Raw genomic sequence first — 15,180 nt, forward strand, 5'->3', positions numbered from 1 at the left:
GTTCCTATGAACAGGCGTTGTTGGTGTTAGAACGTGTTTTATTGGCTGTACACTTATGCCTGGAAGGCAAAACAGTAGATGAACTTTCATCTGAGGTCTACATGTTATGTCATTGGTAGTAATCCAGGAGACCTATAACCAATAAACATTTATAGGAAAACTTAGAATTTAGTCTCAAAGTCGACAACAATCAGTGAGGGAATGTTGCAAACAACAATTTACTGAAGTACTATACTTTGACCTCAGTGTGGTGACCAACAGAACAGAACTAACAGAGAAAATGTTTCTGCATCAGGGCCAAAGCACTGCATCACTTCTCAGATGTGCTCAAGTAATACTCATCATGACAAGTAAACTGAAACTTGATGTTCCCTTTGAATGGGTACAAAAAGTACACACACACACACACACACACACACAGCTTAGTGCATAGAATTTAAAGTAAACACAGACGATTCATCTTTGTATCGAGTTTCTCTTGCTGTACAACATCTTGCATCAACATTTACTTTAAACTAAGGCCTGCACTGCTCTTTAAAGGAGAGGACAGAACTGTGTCTTTGTCAAAAAAAATGCTAAACTTCTAATTGGAAATACCTTTTTATAGAGCTTAATTCTCACCTCTGATGAGCTCATTATCTCCCTCTGAGGCCCGAAGGAAGAAAACTCAAAACAGCCACAAGGGGCAGCAATGAGTCCAGTCCGCACAAAGCCAGACCAGTTTACCAACACTGACAAGCCCTTGAACTGCCCACAATCAGGGCAGTTATTAATTAAATTGGTGTTTTTTTTTAATGCATGGCTTAATACACAACAACATAACATTATAACTGGTGCTTGTTGTATGTTTAAAGCAGGTGTATCTTGAGCAACAATGACTTCCTGGTATGTGGTGGGTCTGGTTCTCGGGCGAGGCGGTGCAGCTGTGCCTTCCTATATAAGAGTAAACAACTGAGCAGAAGAGGCAGGACTCTGTCAGTGAACCCTGCAGCTGCAGTCGCTCATACTGAAGGCGTTTGCTGTTGTGATCTTTGTTCTTGTTTTTTCATTTTAAAGTGGCATGATAGTTGGGAGCTTTTTTCTGACTTATGGAAGAACAAAAGGACTTTGCTTTCAAAACACAAACTTTTGTAATACCTGAAACCTGACGTTGGCCGGATCTGCCATGAAGGGACATGTGACTGATAGTTTGTAATTTTTAGGATCTGTTAAATCAGAACACGAACAGGAGCTGCTTTGTGTTTTTTCTGATTGATCGGCGCTTTTGTTCCTCAGACTTTGTTGATCCTAAACATTGATCATGGTTGGTTTAACAACTGCAGATGTGGCCCCAACAGCTGGTGTCAAGATCTTTTCAGCCGGAGCAGCCGGCTGTGTGGCCGATCTGGTCACTTTCCCTCTGGACACCGCCAAAGTCAGACTGCAGGTGAGAGTCATCTCCTGCACATAAAGTCAGCAGTGAAGACACACTAAAGTCATTAAACCCTTGAACAAATCATCGCATGATTTCCTCTCTAATGAGCTCCCTAGAACATCTGTGTTATTTTTTAGTGTTTTTTCATATTTTTCAGTTTTGCTTCAGACAGAAACAGGATATAATTCTGGGGCAGAAGTAAATTCAATTAAATAGTTTGGCCTAAAAGTATGGAGGATTGACACTGACAAAATACAATATCAATAACTGTCTCAATTAATTCATTAATATGACATTAATGCGCCTAAATCATAATAAAGGTCATTGTTATCATATGTCATACATTTATATTTCCATTTTTGTATTTATTCACATACTTGCTCATTTAATTTTTCCATTTTAATGATTAAATTACACAGACACAAACACACACACACACATTAATGTATCTGATTATTTACTTACTTACTTGAATAAATGGTAAATGGGGAAGTAAATAAATTGGTGATGTCATGGTAATGGTAAATAAATACAGACGTAAAGTAAAATAGATGTACCACTTTATGTCACATTTAAAAATGTGCATAAAGATGTATTTGTTTTATTCTTACAAGTCAAACAGTCTAAGAATAGGAATTTTTCACCCCAGGAGAGGCCTTAAAAAAACTCACTATGTGCAATTTATGTTTAATTTTAGAAACAAGTGTCCTCTCAGGAACAAAACATGTCCTCTGTGTCTTAAATGGTGTAAACAGCACAGCTTGTTTTTCAGCAGGCTGCCATGTGGCAACAGCAGGGACATGTAGACACACTAGTGGCGTCAGTACTTGTCAAACTAGTGATGTAACACAAAGCGATGAAAAGTAAACTGATAATGATCACATCAGTGTCATCAGACACACCCAGCAGACCTTCAAGACATTCACCTGCATGAATGAATGAACTCAATATTTCTGGTGCTTTTGTGTCACTTTAGATTCAAGGTGAATGCAGACCCTCACTGGAGGTCCAGAAGAACAGGTACAGAGGTGTGTTTGGCACCATCCTCACTATGGTGAAGACGGAGGGCCCGAGGAGTCTGTACAGCGGCCTGGTGGCAGGACTGCACAGACAGATGGGCTTCGCCTCCGTCCGCATCGGCCTGTATGACACCATGAAGCAGTTCTACAGCAGAGGGTCGGAGAGTATGTGACAGTTCTTTCTGATCTGAATCTGACAAAATATCAGATCATTACGAGGGCTGCGAGTAACAGTTACTTTGAACATGAATTAATCTGCTGATTATTTTCTCAAGTAATTAAATACATATTGTGTTTAAGTGTCTTATATTTTATACAATGTCAGACACGGACAGCAGTCATAGAGCTGCTAAACTTTTATTTTGAAACCTGATATATGTGCTCAAAACACAAAGAGCTCCATTATCTGAACTGGTTTTAAAGACAACCAGCTGCAGGATATAGAGTGCAGGGCAGATTCCTCTCTCAGCAGCAGATACATGGTCATGCCAGAAGCAAGACCTGACCAGTTTGAGAGATGACAAGCAGATTGTTTTGCTTTTAGCTGCGCAGGTTGTGTCCTGCTGCAGACTTTCACCTTTCACCCCAGGATTGTTGTTGTTAATAATGCAAAAGCTTGAAATGGCGCTTTTAGACAATTTTATGCCTTCTTAATTTCAGTGTTGAATCAGTGTCACCAGACTGCACCCTGTTCAGTCAGGTGGCATCAGAGGAAAACAAGCGTCTTATGTGCGTTGTATGTACCGCAGGTGCAGGTCTCGGGACTCGGCTGCTGGCGGGCTGCACCACGGGGGCCATGGCGGTGACTTTCGCTCAGCCCACTGATGTGGTAAAAGTCAGGTTCCAGGCTCAGGTGCGCCTGCCTGAGAGCGGCTCGGTGAAGAGGTACAGCGGCACGATGGATGCCTATAGGACCATCGCAAGGGACGAGGGCATTAAAGGGCTCTGGAAAGGTAAACAGGGAAATAAATCAATGTCTTTTGTAATTATTTCTGTTGCAGTCAGGTTTGGGATACTACTACAGCAGGTCTACAAGCTTGAGTGTAAAATGACACATCAGTTTTCTCATTCTGTCCAGTGCTGCAGCTCTTTATCCCCCCTCTGACTGAAAAACTCTGTTTTAGCTGCTGTCTCTTTAAAGCCCCTCCCCCTCCTCAATACCCAGTCTCCTCTGATTGGTCAGCTCACACACACCTGACCCAGAACTACAAATAACAACAGTTCAGCAGAGCCAAATCAAGACTTACATGCCAAAATAGATGCCAGGCGTAAATTATTGCAAAATATATGACATGGTGGCACAGTGTGATGTCACAAAGTCGAAGCTCGTCAGGTGAAGTTATATCGTTCACAGCGTTGAACTATCTTTTCAGGCTGTCTGCCAAACATAACTCGCAATGCCATTGTAAACTGCTCCGAGCTGGTGACATATGACATCATCAAGGAGCTCATCCTGAAGAACGACCTGATGACAGGCGAGTGCAAACGCTTCAGGTTGAGCCCTCTGCATTCACATAACCTCTTCATTGTCCCTGTTTTTTCACGGTGATCTTCAATGTGGCTCTGAATAACTAAAACAAACATTTTGTTTGGAACAGACAACATGCCGTGTCACTTCACCGCAGCCTTTGCAGCAGGTTTCTGCACTACCATCGTGGCATCTCCAGTGGATGTGGTTAAAACACGCTATATGAATTCAGTGCCAGGGCAATACAGCGGTGCTATGAACTGTGCAATTACCATGCTGCTTAATGAGGGGACCACCGCTTTCTACAAAGGGTATGTAGTGTACTTATTTAATGCAGACACGTGAGAATCAATGACAGAATAAGTAGAAGAAATCTTGATTCATCAGATTCTCTTTATTTCTTATAGATTCATGCCGGCGTTTCTTCGTCTGGGCTCCTGGAACATTGTGATGTTTGTGAGCTTCGAGCAGATAAAAAGAGCTGTGGTCAGATTTCAGCTCTGATCTGTCTGACAGCTGGTTTAGCAGCAGAAGACGAGACTGTCTGCATAAAGAAGCACGTGTTTCAGAGAGACGGTGTTGTTGCGACGGCTGCATGTCCGGACCTGCTCCTCCTCAGGGAGCAAACTACACATGCTGCTTTATTTAAGAGGACGTACTCAAAAGAGAAACTGCAGATTCTGCTGATTTATGCACATTATTGGAATGTTTTTGACATATCATCTCTTTTAAACTATTAAGTAACGTTAATTGTCTCGGCATGGTCACGGCTTGATGCTTTTTTTTAAGGCCTGACATGAACACACTGTGACGATGAAGGCATCTTAATAGTTAAAAATTAGAAGTGCCTCAGAGTTTTCCTGTGAATTTCGTATAATTTTCATAAATATGTACAAATTGATACAACAACGTTTGGTCGTCTTGTTGATTTTGTATTTATTCTGGGTTTTTTTTCCCTCCGGTGAATCATTTCTGTTTTTATGGTCGTGAAAAAATAGAAACCTTGAATAGGATTTTTATTTAGGTTTGCAGCTGGATGGTTACTTTAACTTCATCACTTAGTCTTTTGTAAACATTCAATTTACCATCACATAAAAAGGTAAATGGTGATTTTTGTTTATTTTTGGGTGATTTCCCGTCAGTCGACTTGTTTCAAGTTTTTAGGAGCAAGTCAGTTATGATATTCTTGTAAGGTATCTAATACTGTATGCAATCTGTGCACGTTACATATTATATAGCTGTTGGAAGTCTGTCTAATATGTGGTAACTGCATCAGACAGAGGGATTATCTAGAATATGAATGGAATAAACCAAAAATAGCTATTGTGTTACCGTAGCTTGTCTTTTTTTTTTTTTTTTTTTAGAGAGGTCAACCAGCACTGACCCACATTTGCACAGGATGAACCCTCCAAGCGTCACTCCATACCTGTTCTACTACCGGATGCTGTTACAGATACTCCACTGTATAATCCCCTCTACATGCAGCCATTCAGGGGGGATTAAACACCCCTGAAGACACGAGTCTGACAGCCAATGAAACTGCTTCTCACTCATGACTCAGGGTTTTTATCACAGCTGTGTTTACATGACGAATGAGGTTGTAAAATGTGTTGCCACGGTTTTAATAATATGACCAGGATCCCGACACAGCACACGTGATTGTTATTTGTCTTCCTCATATCTCCCTGCAAAAAATAAGCGGCTCCTCCGTCAAACAATGCAGAGACACGGAGGTGAAAGAGGTGAAAAGCACAAAACGACCGGCTGACAGACAAGAAAATTGCCCAATTTGAGTGTTGTGGGACAAAAGAGGCTGCTGACAAAGATGTAACTGAAGTCTGTGGTGTAACAGAAGCCTTTGAACGTGCTCCACCTTGCTAATCATCTCCTGTAGTGCCAGTGAGATGTCTCCATGGTTGAGTTAGTATGGCAAGCTGTACCGGGCCATATGGCACTCTGGCTAACCCTCAGGAGCGCTGAGGCAAGTTAACGGAGAAACACAAAACACAACGATATTGAGCAAGTGACAAGTTTTCCAAGAAAACTTAAGGCTTTCTACGAGTGAAATATTAGGGGGAACAGAGGTAACGATGAGGTTAAAGTAAATAAAGTTTTGTTCGTGGTCGTTCGCTGACCTTGGCAGGAGTCTCTGCACACGGACGAACAGAGATATCGAATGTCAGTGAGCAGTTCAAGTTCACTGAACCAGCTGTTCACTATTTTTCTGACTCAAGGAAACAAAAACTGTGTTTCCTACCAGTCAGTAAGATACTTGTGTTTCCTTTATGTGCCATTGGATGTTTTTTTTTAAAAAAAAAAGGTTGTTTTTTTTCCAACATTCATTAAGTTTATTATCTCACTTTCAGAGTTGTGTTCAGTGCTGCTGCTCTGATATGTTTGTATTCCTTAATTGTGCTAAATGGAGTTTCTCCAGAACCTTTCCCATGAACATGAATCATTTGATCCTACTTTTCAAGGCTTTGCTGAGTTCTTGTGGCACTTAGGGATTCCTGAATTATAGAGACACATTTCCTGACTATTATCTTTACATTTGTCAGCAATGAAAAAGGTACTTAATTTAGATTTTCCTCTCAAAGAGTGAAAAAAAAAAGTCAAAAGCACATGAATTTATTTCCAAACAAGGTTTTCTCATAAGTTAGGAGCAGGACATTGTCCAATTCTCAAAAAAAAAAGAATATACCACAATGAAATAAATAATCTATTACTGCATCTATACTTTTTATATCCATCCATTGTGTACACATACATATTTTTGATACTTCTGCCATTATAACACCTAAAATTGAGACTAATAATAATTATTTCTACCCCAACATTATGAAAAACCAAATGTAATAGTGTTGTCTCACCATAAATAATTGCCCAAATAAAATCATGGATCAAACGTCATCTTTCATTAAACAACACAAGATTATAAAGCAAAATTCTAGTTATAGTACAAACTAATAAATGAAGTCACATGTTGGCGTGTTGAGGAGTCTCACAGCCTGAGCTGCTCTGCGGTCCGGTGAACAGACTGGGCCGGGTGTTGACTTTTAGTATGTTGAGGATTTCAGTTTTCAATACTTGATGCTGTGCTACTTAATGAAAATACAAAACAAGTATCTGAGACCGTCTGGACGTCACTGTGGTGCTTGCTGATGCCTCCTCTGCTGCACCTTCAGCGGCTGAAGCCGGACGGGTCTTGTTGGCCATTTGTGGCCTCGTCCCTGCACTCCTGCACGCAGAGACTCATTGTAAAATGATAAACTCTGCAGACACTGTCCGACACTGTTTACATGAGTTACCAAGGGCAGGAGGAGAGGAGGGAGGCAGCAGGCGGGTAAGAAGACAGCTGTGGTCACACTGCAGACTGGGAGGCAGGAGTTCTGGACATCGGCGTGAATCTCACTGAGACTTTGTGTTGAGTCATGCTCCATCATTTCCTGGAGTTTCTTCACCAGGACCAGTCGGACGTGTTGGAGTTTCCTCGAGCTGAGAAATGAATCCAGGAAATCTGCCAGTGGCATTTTCCTCTCTGAAAGCCTCTGAAACAGCAGCTAAAAGGAGAAACACCACATTATTTTTTATAAAAAAACACACACAATGGATTTCATGTTGCACCAGATTTGACATCTGTTTTTCCTTTACAACAGCCTGAACCTCTGTGCTTTCCGTATACTGGCTTTGTGTGAAGTGTGAAAAACAAGGAAGATATGTATTATTTATCTGTCTTTCCTGTTCCTGTCCTGCAGGCCAGGTAATGTCACAACTACTGTAGATGTTTCTTTGTTGAATTAATGTGAAATAGTGGAGTTTTTTTTTTGTTATTTACATACTCACTACCAATGCTGAGAAACACAATAATGTTTTATTGTTTACCTCAATCTACCAGATAGATACTTTGTAACTGGGAGACTGTAAAAGGAAGGTGAATTCTTACCTCACACTCTTCCTCTGCGTGGTTGATCCTCCTCAGGAGACGCCACTGAGCACCATGCACACTGTGTTGCTCTGCTGCAGAGCAAAATGAACACACGCTGATGGAGTTAATGCAGCCAGATGAATCAAAAGAATTGTGTTTCAACACTCACCCAGCTGCTCCTGCTTGGCCTGGATGATGCTCCTCAGTTTGTCCAGTTCCTTGTACCTCATCGCGAGCAGCAGCTTGGCATCTCTGAACTGAGGTTTTTGAGAGAGACTGACTTTTGCCAGTTTTTGGTTTGAGAGCAGCATCTTCTCTGCAGCCCTCTGCAGCCGCTGAACCTGGAGGGGAGCACGTGTGGTTCAAGAAAATCCACAGAGAGATTTGTTTGCTCAAGGGAAGAAGAAGAAGAAGAAGAAGAAGAAGAAGAAGAAGAAGAAGAAGAAGAAGAAGAAGAAGAAGAAGAAGAAGTCATATAATGATGCTGATGTGAGTGAGAGGACTCACCTTCTCACTGCGCCTGATGATCACACTGATCTTGTCTTCGTCCTCCAGCAGCTCTCGCAGCTCTCTGGTCCTCAGAGCTCCAAACTGCAGCGACAGAGACATGATGACACTTCTGCACTTTGCTTCATCACAGGTGTAGTGGGCTACCTGAGGAGTCCTGCTGGGGCGCAACGTGAGCTGCTCATGCCGCGTTCAGGGGCCGACGGAAAACGTACAACTGAAGCTTCCAGCAAGAAAATTATAGCTGCTGGTGTAACATGATTATTAGGTGTTAGGTTTCATATTCTCAGTGGGTTTCAGAGATATGACGCCTTCATGAAGATTTAAGATGTCTGCAGTACTGATGAATTCATTCACATGAAAGGGGCACTACGTAGTTTTAGTGAGGAAATTCAAAATTTGAACATTTGTAATATTAATGAGGTAACAACACAAACTCAGAGATATTCATTTTTCCATAAATCACAGCTGAGTATTTTAAATCTAAAATGAATTAATAAGAATGTTTTTAATCTTAAAAAAAAAATCTGCTTTTTTTGTTTCCAACATGTTTTATCCATTTTTTAAACATTGTTACTGTTTTTAATCTTTTAGTGTTGTCTGGTATTTTACTCACTTTAACTTTTCTGTTGTTTTCTGGTTTATTTCATATTGTTTGATTTAGATAAGATAAGTTTTAATCCTGATTCAACAATGTTAAGCATTTTGTGGCTTTGTTTTGAAATGTATTATACAAATAAAGTTTTTTAGAATCACAGTCTTACTCATTCTGGATCCAGTCTTGCTCTTTGCTTTAATGTGATCAAAACATTTTTATTCTCATCACATTTAAAAAAAATAAATAAATAACATTACTGTTACTCTGCTGCTGTTGGAAACTTCTCACAGCTTTCATTTATAAAGATCAGTGTTTGGATTCTGCCTGTTAATGACATGACGTAACACTGTAATCTAGCGATGTTTTACTCAATGTGAAATATTATTGTTGTTCATGTTGAAACACACGTGAGATACAATACAGTCATTTCATGTAAAAAGAGAATATCTCTGTCTGTTATTTCATCACCAGCCGTGTGGACTGTTTGTGTTGATCTCTCCTCACAGGCTCACTGATGTGTGTTGTTGACATCCTGTCACTGTGGGGTGACTCTGGGGTTTCTCCTGATGTCATCACAGGTCTCTCTTCAGGTGATCCCGCCCGGCCGCCCTCAGAATAACTCAGCTATATGTGGCCTTGGTTAATCCTTAAGACGTGCGCCGCAGAGTCGCGTCGCTGCTCATCCTGCAGTGAAAGTCCTGCTCTGAGACACAGAGGACTTTCTCCTCCTGAGAGGACAGCATGCAGATTAACCACAACGGCCCTCAACACAGGACACCTCCACCGTGTGAGTAAATCATTTACCTTATGTTTGATTTTACATTTTATTTTATTTCATTAGATATGTATGTTTAAGGAGATCCAGATTATGAGGAGTATGAGGCTTTAACTGCATAGGAGAAGCTGTTGATTATCACTATTAATCAATGTGTTTTTAAAGCTTTACATGTTGCAAAGGCACAGATTTGTCTTTAATCATATGTCCTCACAATAGTGTTGTGTTTTGTGCAGGTATTGTGAATGAAGTCACCCTGTAAAGCTCTCTGCTCTGTTACATAAGAAGCTTTAAAGTTCCCTGTGTTGTATTTTAGGCAACAGCAAGTCGTACTCGGCGGGCGTCGACTCTTACCTGCTGCTGTTGTTTCTTGTGTTTCCATCTCTAATGTTACATATGACTCGAATCTGAGGCTTGAAGGAAAACAAGAGAGCAGACTTCGGGCTGTTTTCAGGTTTTAAAGTGCAGTTTGGGTGCTGAGAGACAAAGATATTAAAGCTCATAATCAAAGTACAATATGTGATACTGCTAATTAGGTTAAAAGAAAGGTTAAAAAGGCAACCTGGTCTCATACCTACTCATCACAGGATCATGATGTTTGGAGGATGAGTTCCATTTTGTTTTCTGCTGCCCTTTTTATGGAGAGTTATGCAGAATCTTGTTCAGAAACATAACAACAGATTTGTACATATGGATGATGCACAAAGATAAAGCTGGCAGTTTACATATGAAACGTTTAGATACTAACCTGGAGGAAGCATGCAAGAAAATACAATTAACAATTCATGTGTGGTTTTCTTTTTTTTTCCCTGCAAGAAATCTGTGCAACAAAGCAGTTTAAGTCCGTCTGTTCTTTTGTAAACTTCATAATGTTTTAGAAAAGTGTATTACATCCAAACAGGTGATTTCAAATAAAAGGATTTAGACTATTATGTATCTTAGTATACAGTTGTAGGCCAGGAGTGTTCTGAAAACTAAGTGTAGATACATTCACTGAAGTTGCAGTGTGTGTTTTTGTAAACACAAATCATTGTGTGTGATTTCATATCTCCACATTTCTGCCTTCCAGTGCAGTGATGCCTCCTGTGGTGCGTCTACCAGTCTGAAGGGTGAACCAGAACCAGCCAACACCATGAGCGTCGACACCGCCTGCAGGCCGGAGCTGGACTCGGAGCACAACGGCGAGCTGGCCGACCTGGTGGCAGCCATGAACGTGGCCGCCAACCGAATAACACCTCCTAATGGCCACAGGCCCGGCCCCCCGAGGGCCACCAGCTCTAACAGAACCCGACTGTCGGACCGGAAGATGTCCCTGCAGGAGAATCGGAGCCGCATAGCCCGACAGCCCACCATCGAGACCAAACGTGTGTCCATCACAGACGCTGATGTGAGGAGACCAGAGACACAGAAGTTCAATTGTTCCACTTGATTCAACATGAGATCCATCAGTGATTGAAATCTCTTTGTCTTCTGCAGGATTGTGTCCAGCTCAACCAGTACAGATTAAATAAAGAGATCGGAAAGGTGATCAATGAGTGCAGGATCCTACATATGAGCAGCACAAGTGTCGACAGTGGGTTGTAAATCTGTTAATCTGTGTTATCTCTACACTGCAGGGTTCGTACGGAGTGGTGAAACTAGCTTACAATGAAGACTCTGAACAGTACTATGTAAGTTGAAGCTTATAAATGCTGTTTTCACGGTCGAGCGGTTCAAACTAACTACAATCTGAAGATGTATTTGTCATGACCATCGTTGTGTTCATGTCTTCACTCAGGCGATGAAAGTCGTCTCGAAGAAGAGGCTGATGAAGCAGTGTGGATTTTTCCGTGAGTTGATGAATGATGTTCAAATGCCTAAATGAGTTTTTATTGTTCCTGTGGCATCGGTGGTCATACGTTTTTGTGTTTGCGTGCCATTTCAGGCCGTCCGCCTGTTCAAGGGTCACAGCAGGATCTGTTCCCTAAAGCCACATTGCCTCTGGAGAAGGTGTACAAGGAGATCGCCATCCTGAAGAAGCTGGACCATCACAATGTTGTGAAACTAGTGGAGGTCAGTCACATGACCCAGTCCTCACTCGCTGCACATAAAACTGATCACAGTGCAGTTTGAGGGTCTCTTGAAAGCTCTTTGGGATTGCACGTTTCTTGTGTAGCTTGAAATGAAGACATAGTATATTAATGGTATTTGTCTTGCAGGTGCTTGATGATCCACAAGAAGACGGACTTCACATGGGTATGGACTCGTTCATCTCTCCTGCGGTAATTACATATATGTGTCAATATAAAGTGGGTGAGTCATTAAATTCTGATTATTTGTCCTCAAGCCTTCGAACTGGTGACAAAAGGGTACGTTATTTACATTTTATTTCACATACACATCCGTGATAGTTCGGGCCTGCCTTTGAATTTAAATCTACATAATCAACTCTTTCCTGCCTTCCTCCACCTCTCGCACCCGTCAGCCCGGTGATGGAGGTGCCTACAGACGAGCCTTTCACAGAGGAGCAGGCTCGCTTTTACTTCAGAGACGTCGTCCTGGGAATGGAGTACTGTAAGTATGGATTTAACTGTAGATGTCTAACAGAGATTCAACTCTTGACCTTTGCTTTTTAAAACTCATTGTACACACACTGACTTTTTCACATAAGTTGTTTCATTTAAATCTAAAGCTGAGTTGAAAAGTTTGGACTCATTCAACATGCTGACCTCTCTGTCTCGCCCAGTGCACTATCACAAGATCATCCACAGGGACATCAAACCCTCCAACCTGTTGCTGGGGGACGATGGTCACATCAAAATCGCAGACTTCGGAGTGAGCAACGAGTTCGAGGGGACGGACGCCCTCCTGTCGAGCACGGCGGGGACGCCGGCCTTCATGGCTCCAGAGATGATGACCGAGCACGAGAACTGCTTCAGCGGAAAGGTGAGACAAAACTGAAACAGACCGAGATGAACCACCGAATGCTTTGGATTCCTGTTTGATTGTGAGAAATGAAGAACTGATGTCCAAACGCCCACTGAGAGCCCTGATGACCACTGTGTTTGTTTACCAGGCGTTAGACGTGTGGGCGATGGGAGTCACGCTGTACTGTTTCGTCATCGGGAAGGTAAGCAGGTTCACAGCAAAATGAACGTAAAAAATAAAAAAAAGAACCACCATTTAAACCACTTTCATTTTTTTCTCTCCTGTTCCAGTGCCCTTTTTATGACGAGTACATCGTCTCTCTGCACAACAAGATCAAGAAGGATCCTGTGGAGTTTCCAGACACGTGAGCAAACTTCTACAGAGCAGAATAACTAATAATGTTGTGTGATTGAAGAGGATTCATATCGATACAACTAAATGTTATGATATTGGTTCAAATCGTAGACTCTGAAATGCACAGTGGAGCTTTTCTGTCACTGCGGGTCCCTCAGTCAAAAGATGTAGTTTGATGACATCATGAAGCAGTGTGGGATCATGGGAGTTGTTCTCCTCAGTGTTGTTACAGCCACTGTTCCTGATGGAAATCTGTGTAGGAAAGTGAAAAGTAAACAGCTCTATGAAAATGTTGAACCTCTTGTTCCAGGAGGAAATATGTGAAAACAAATTCATGTGACTTATTGTACTTCTACTTCACAGGCCTGTGATAACTAATGAACTGAAGGAGCTCATTGTGAAGATGCTGGATAAAAACCCCGAAACAAGAATCACCATCCCTGAAATTAAGGTGGGAGGGAGAGAAAAATCGCCACATCTGATTAAAGAAGACGTGTTTGAGTTAAATTGACATAATGGTGGTTGTTTTTTAATGCGTGTGTGTTGTGAACAGCTCCATCCGTGGGTGACGGAGAACGGCTCCAATCATCTTCCTCTGGAGGAGGAGCACTGCTCGGCGGTGGAGGTCACTGAGGAGGAGGTGCAGAACAGCGTCAAACTCATCACCAGCATTTCCACTGTGGTGAGTCACGCGTCGCTCGCGCTCTGCTCACAGTTTAACACTTCGAGGGCCCACAGTCGGCTGCTGGTTTGAGTATTTCCGGTGACACGTCTCAGCTGTAACATTCACGTTCAGGCTTCCTCTTCCAGCCTGTTCTCAAAATCTCATTTCTTCTGTGACATTAAAGCAACATTATGTAACTTTTTTAAAAAAAAACCTTAAATGAACAGCTTAAAAAAATCATGTTGACGGTAAAGTGTCTTGTATACGGTGAATGGGTTTCCTATCACTTGTTTCGGCATTATGTAACTTCAGTAAGAGGATCACAGCATTACATACGTGTTTACTTCATGAGGTCAAGAAATCGTAATGATGTAATGAGTTTTGTTTGTGGTTAGCAGCTAAATTACATCGGACAAACTGTTTCAGACCTGTGACTCGTGTTGTTGCTCTCAGAAACTGTGGGGGGGCGACACGTCACACAAAAAAACAAATTCTACACTACATTGCTTCAAGAGGAAATGGAAAGAGGAATTACTAAAGCAGCCAACACATATATCAACTTTCAACCATCTACATTTACAAAACCTGAAACCTTTTTTTCTCCCAGCACACACAGGCTTCATCTCAGTGCTCCTGAGCTCGCAGCCAGCAATTATCCGCCCTGTAGAAGAAACTCTACATGGACACGGACCTTAACTTTCAATTCAGCTTGCTTGCTTTTACTCTGACAGGAATTTAGCATAACATCACAACATAGAATTGTTATTTTCCTAACACTTTAAATAATGATATAGCCGATGTAACTCTTATATTACATGCACGTTTTTCCACTTTTATACACATTTTAAAGTAATACAATAAAGGGCGACAGTGTTTGACTTTGTCTGTTCTCAAAACAGTCGAGCAATGACTTCTGCTCAGGTTCTGCAACACCACCTGGACAAACCACACAGAAAACTGCACGATATTTTGACAAAATTTAAAACATTGGCAATTTGTTATGTGTATTTATGATTATATTTGCGAATGATTATTTTGAAGAATGGTGTGTGGGTTTTCTTCTATAGCTTGGCAACATTTACTTTTGCTGTCTTAAAAGTTGAGACTTTGCTATATTCATATGACAGGACAGAAGAACTTTGGTATATCATTTATAATAAGATGTCATAAAAAACACAACTTAAAAGGTGTATCACTCAGTGTGGAGACAACATGTAAATGTTTTATCTTTTGACTGAGACTGTCTCCGGTGTCCACTGCAGATTCTGGTGAAGTCCATGCTGAGGAAGCGCTCTTTCAGTAATCCCTTTGAGTGTCAGGGCAGACGGGCGGAGAGGTCCATGTCTGCCCCTGGAGGTCTTCTTATGTAAGTAGCCTACTCTGCAAATCCTGCTCAGCCAAACTGCCAGCTCTGCGATTAGGCCTCTAACAAAACAAAGCAGCGAGCAGATGCTTGGATAAAAATAGATCAGTCAGTTTCATACTTTGAATGTGCTGTGAGTCTCTGACATTTTAAACATGTTAGATCTGCCATCACATCTTCACCGTT

The 15,180-nt window shown here is 41.5% G+C and overlaps 3 protein-coding genes across 4 annotated transcripts in view; 2 read left to right on the forward strand and 1 right to left on the reverse strand.

The window, feature by feature from the left end:
* Positions 1-93: 93 nt before the first annotated feature.
* LOC119031361 (mitochondrial uncoupling protein 2-like) lies at positions 94-4,548 on the forward strand. 2 transcript variants are annotated; one of them, XM_037119788.1, is made up of 6 exons: positions 94-1,426; positions 2,391-2,598; positions 3,183-3,386; positions 3,807-3,908; positions 4,032-4,212; positions 4,309-4,548. In XM_037119788.1, exons 1-6 carry the CDS (start codon positions 1,301-1,303, stop codon positions 4,403-4,405), a joined length of 918 nt encoding a protein of 305 aa, XP_036975683.1. In that variant the 5' UTR covers positions 94-1,300; the 3' UTR covers positions 4,406-4,548. The 2 variants fall into 2 exon arrangements, with proteins under 2 accessions (XP_036975683.1, XP_036975691.1); XM_037119796.1 differs by lacking the exon at positions 3,807-3,908.
* The window catches only part of camkk1b (calcium/calmodulin-dependent protein kinase kinase 1, alpha b), a 26,112-nt gene continuing 14,232 nt past the window's right edge, over positions 3,301-15,180 (forward strand). The window contains exons 1-16 of the mRNA XM_037119775.1: positions 3,301-3,386; positions 9,510-9,718; positions 10,776-11,093; positions 11,183-11,230; positions 11,323-11,376; positions 11,484-11,535; positions 11,631-11,758; positions 11,905-11,941; positions 12,033-12,054; positions 12,171-12,259; positions 12,432-12,631; positions 12,762-12,815; positions 12,904-12,977; positions 13,331-13,418; positions 13,521-13,649; positions 14,894-14,997. Coding sequence (XP_036975670.1) covers positions 9,560-9,718; positions 10,776-11,093; positions 11,183-11,230; positions 11,323-11,376; positions 11,484-11,535; positions 11,631-11,758; positions 11,905-11,941; positions 12,033-12,054; positions 12,171-12,259; positions 12,432-12,631; positions 12,762-12,815; positions 12,904-12,977; positions 13,331-13,418; positions 13,521-13,649; positions 14,894-14,997 — 1,556 coding nt within the window. The 5' untranslated portion in view covers positions 3,301-3,386; positions 9,510-9,559. The remainder of the gene's footprint in view (positions 3,387-9,509; positions 9,719-10,775; positions 11,094-11,182; positions 11,231-11,322; positions 11,377-11,483; positions 11,536-11,630; positions 11,759-11,904; positions 11,942-12,032; positions 12,055-12,170; positions 12,260-12,431; positions 12,632-12,761; positions 12,816-12,903; positions 12,978-13,330; positions 13,419-13,520; positions 13,650-14,893; positions 14,998-15,180) is intronic.
* LOC119031374 lies at positions 6,339-9,524 on the reverse strand. The gene is made up of 5 exons (XM_037119808.1): positions 9,436-9,524; positions 8,334-8,417; positions 7,996-8,167; positions 7,845-7,918; positions 6,339-7,461 (listed from the first exon to the last, which is right to left on the reverse strand). The coding sequence occupies exons 1-5, from the start codon at positions 9,502-9,504 to the stop codon at positions 7,045-7,047; spliced, it is 816 nt and encodes a 271-aa protein (XP_036975703.1). The 5' UTR covers positions 9,505-9,524; the 3' UTR covers positions 6,339-7,044.

This window comes from Acanthopagrus latus, chromosome 2, assembly GCF_904848185.1.
Source record: "Acanthopagrus latus isolate v.2019 chromosome 2, fAcaLat1.1, whole genome shotgun sequence".
Classification (NCBI taxonomy): Eukaryota; Metazoa; Chordata; class Actinopteri; order Spariformes; family Sparidae; genus Acanthopagrus; species Acanthopagrus latus.

Bases quoted from the DNA above. Each gene is read 5' to 3' on its own strand.
- LOC119031361 (XM_037119788.1), top strand. From the start codon at position 1,301: ATGGTTGGTTTAACAACTGCAGATGTGGCCCCAACAGCTGGTGTCAAG. The intron at 3,387-3,806 runs GTAAACAGGGAA...CTATCTTTTCAG, and splicing joins CATTAAAGGGCTCTGGAAAG to GCTGTCTGCCAAACATAACT. The intron at 3,909-4,031 runs GCGAGTGCAAAC...TGTTTGGAACAG, and splicing joins GAAGAACGACCTGATGACAG to ACAACATGCCGTGTCACTTC.
- LOC119031374 (XM_037119808.1), bottom strand. From the start codon at position 9,504: ATGACATCAGGAGAAACCCCAGAGTCACCCCACAGTGACAGGATGTCA. The intron at 8,418-9,435 runs GTGAGGAGAGAT...CTGTCGCTGCAG, and splicing joins CAACACACATCAGTGAGCCT to TTTGGAGCTCTGAGGACCAG. The intron at 7,462-7,844 runs GTAAGAATTCAC...TTCTCCTTTTAG, and splicing joins ACGCAGAGGAAGAGTGTGAG to CTGCTGTTTCAGAGGCTTTC.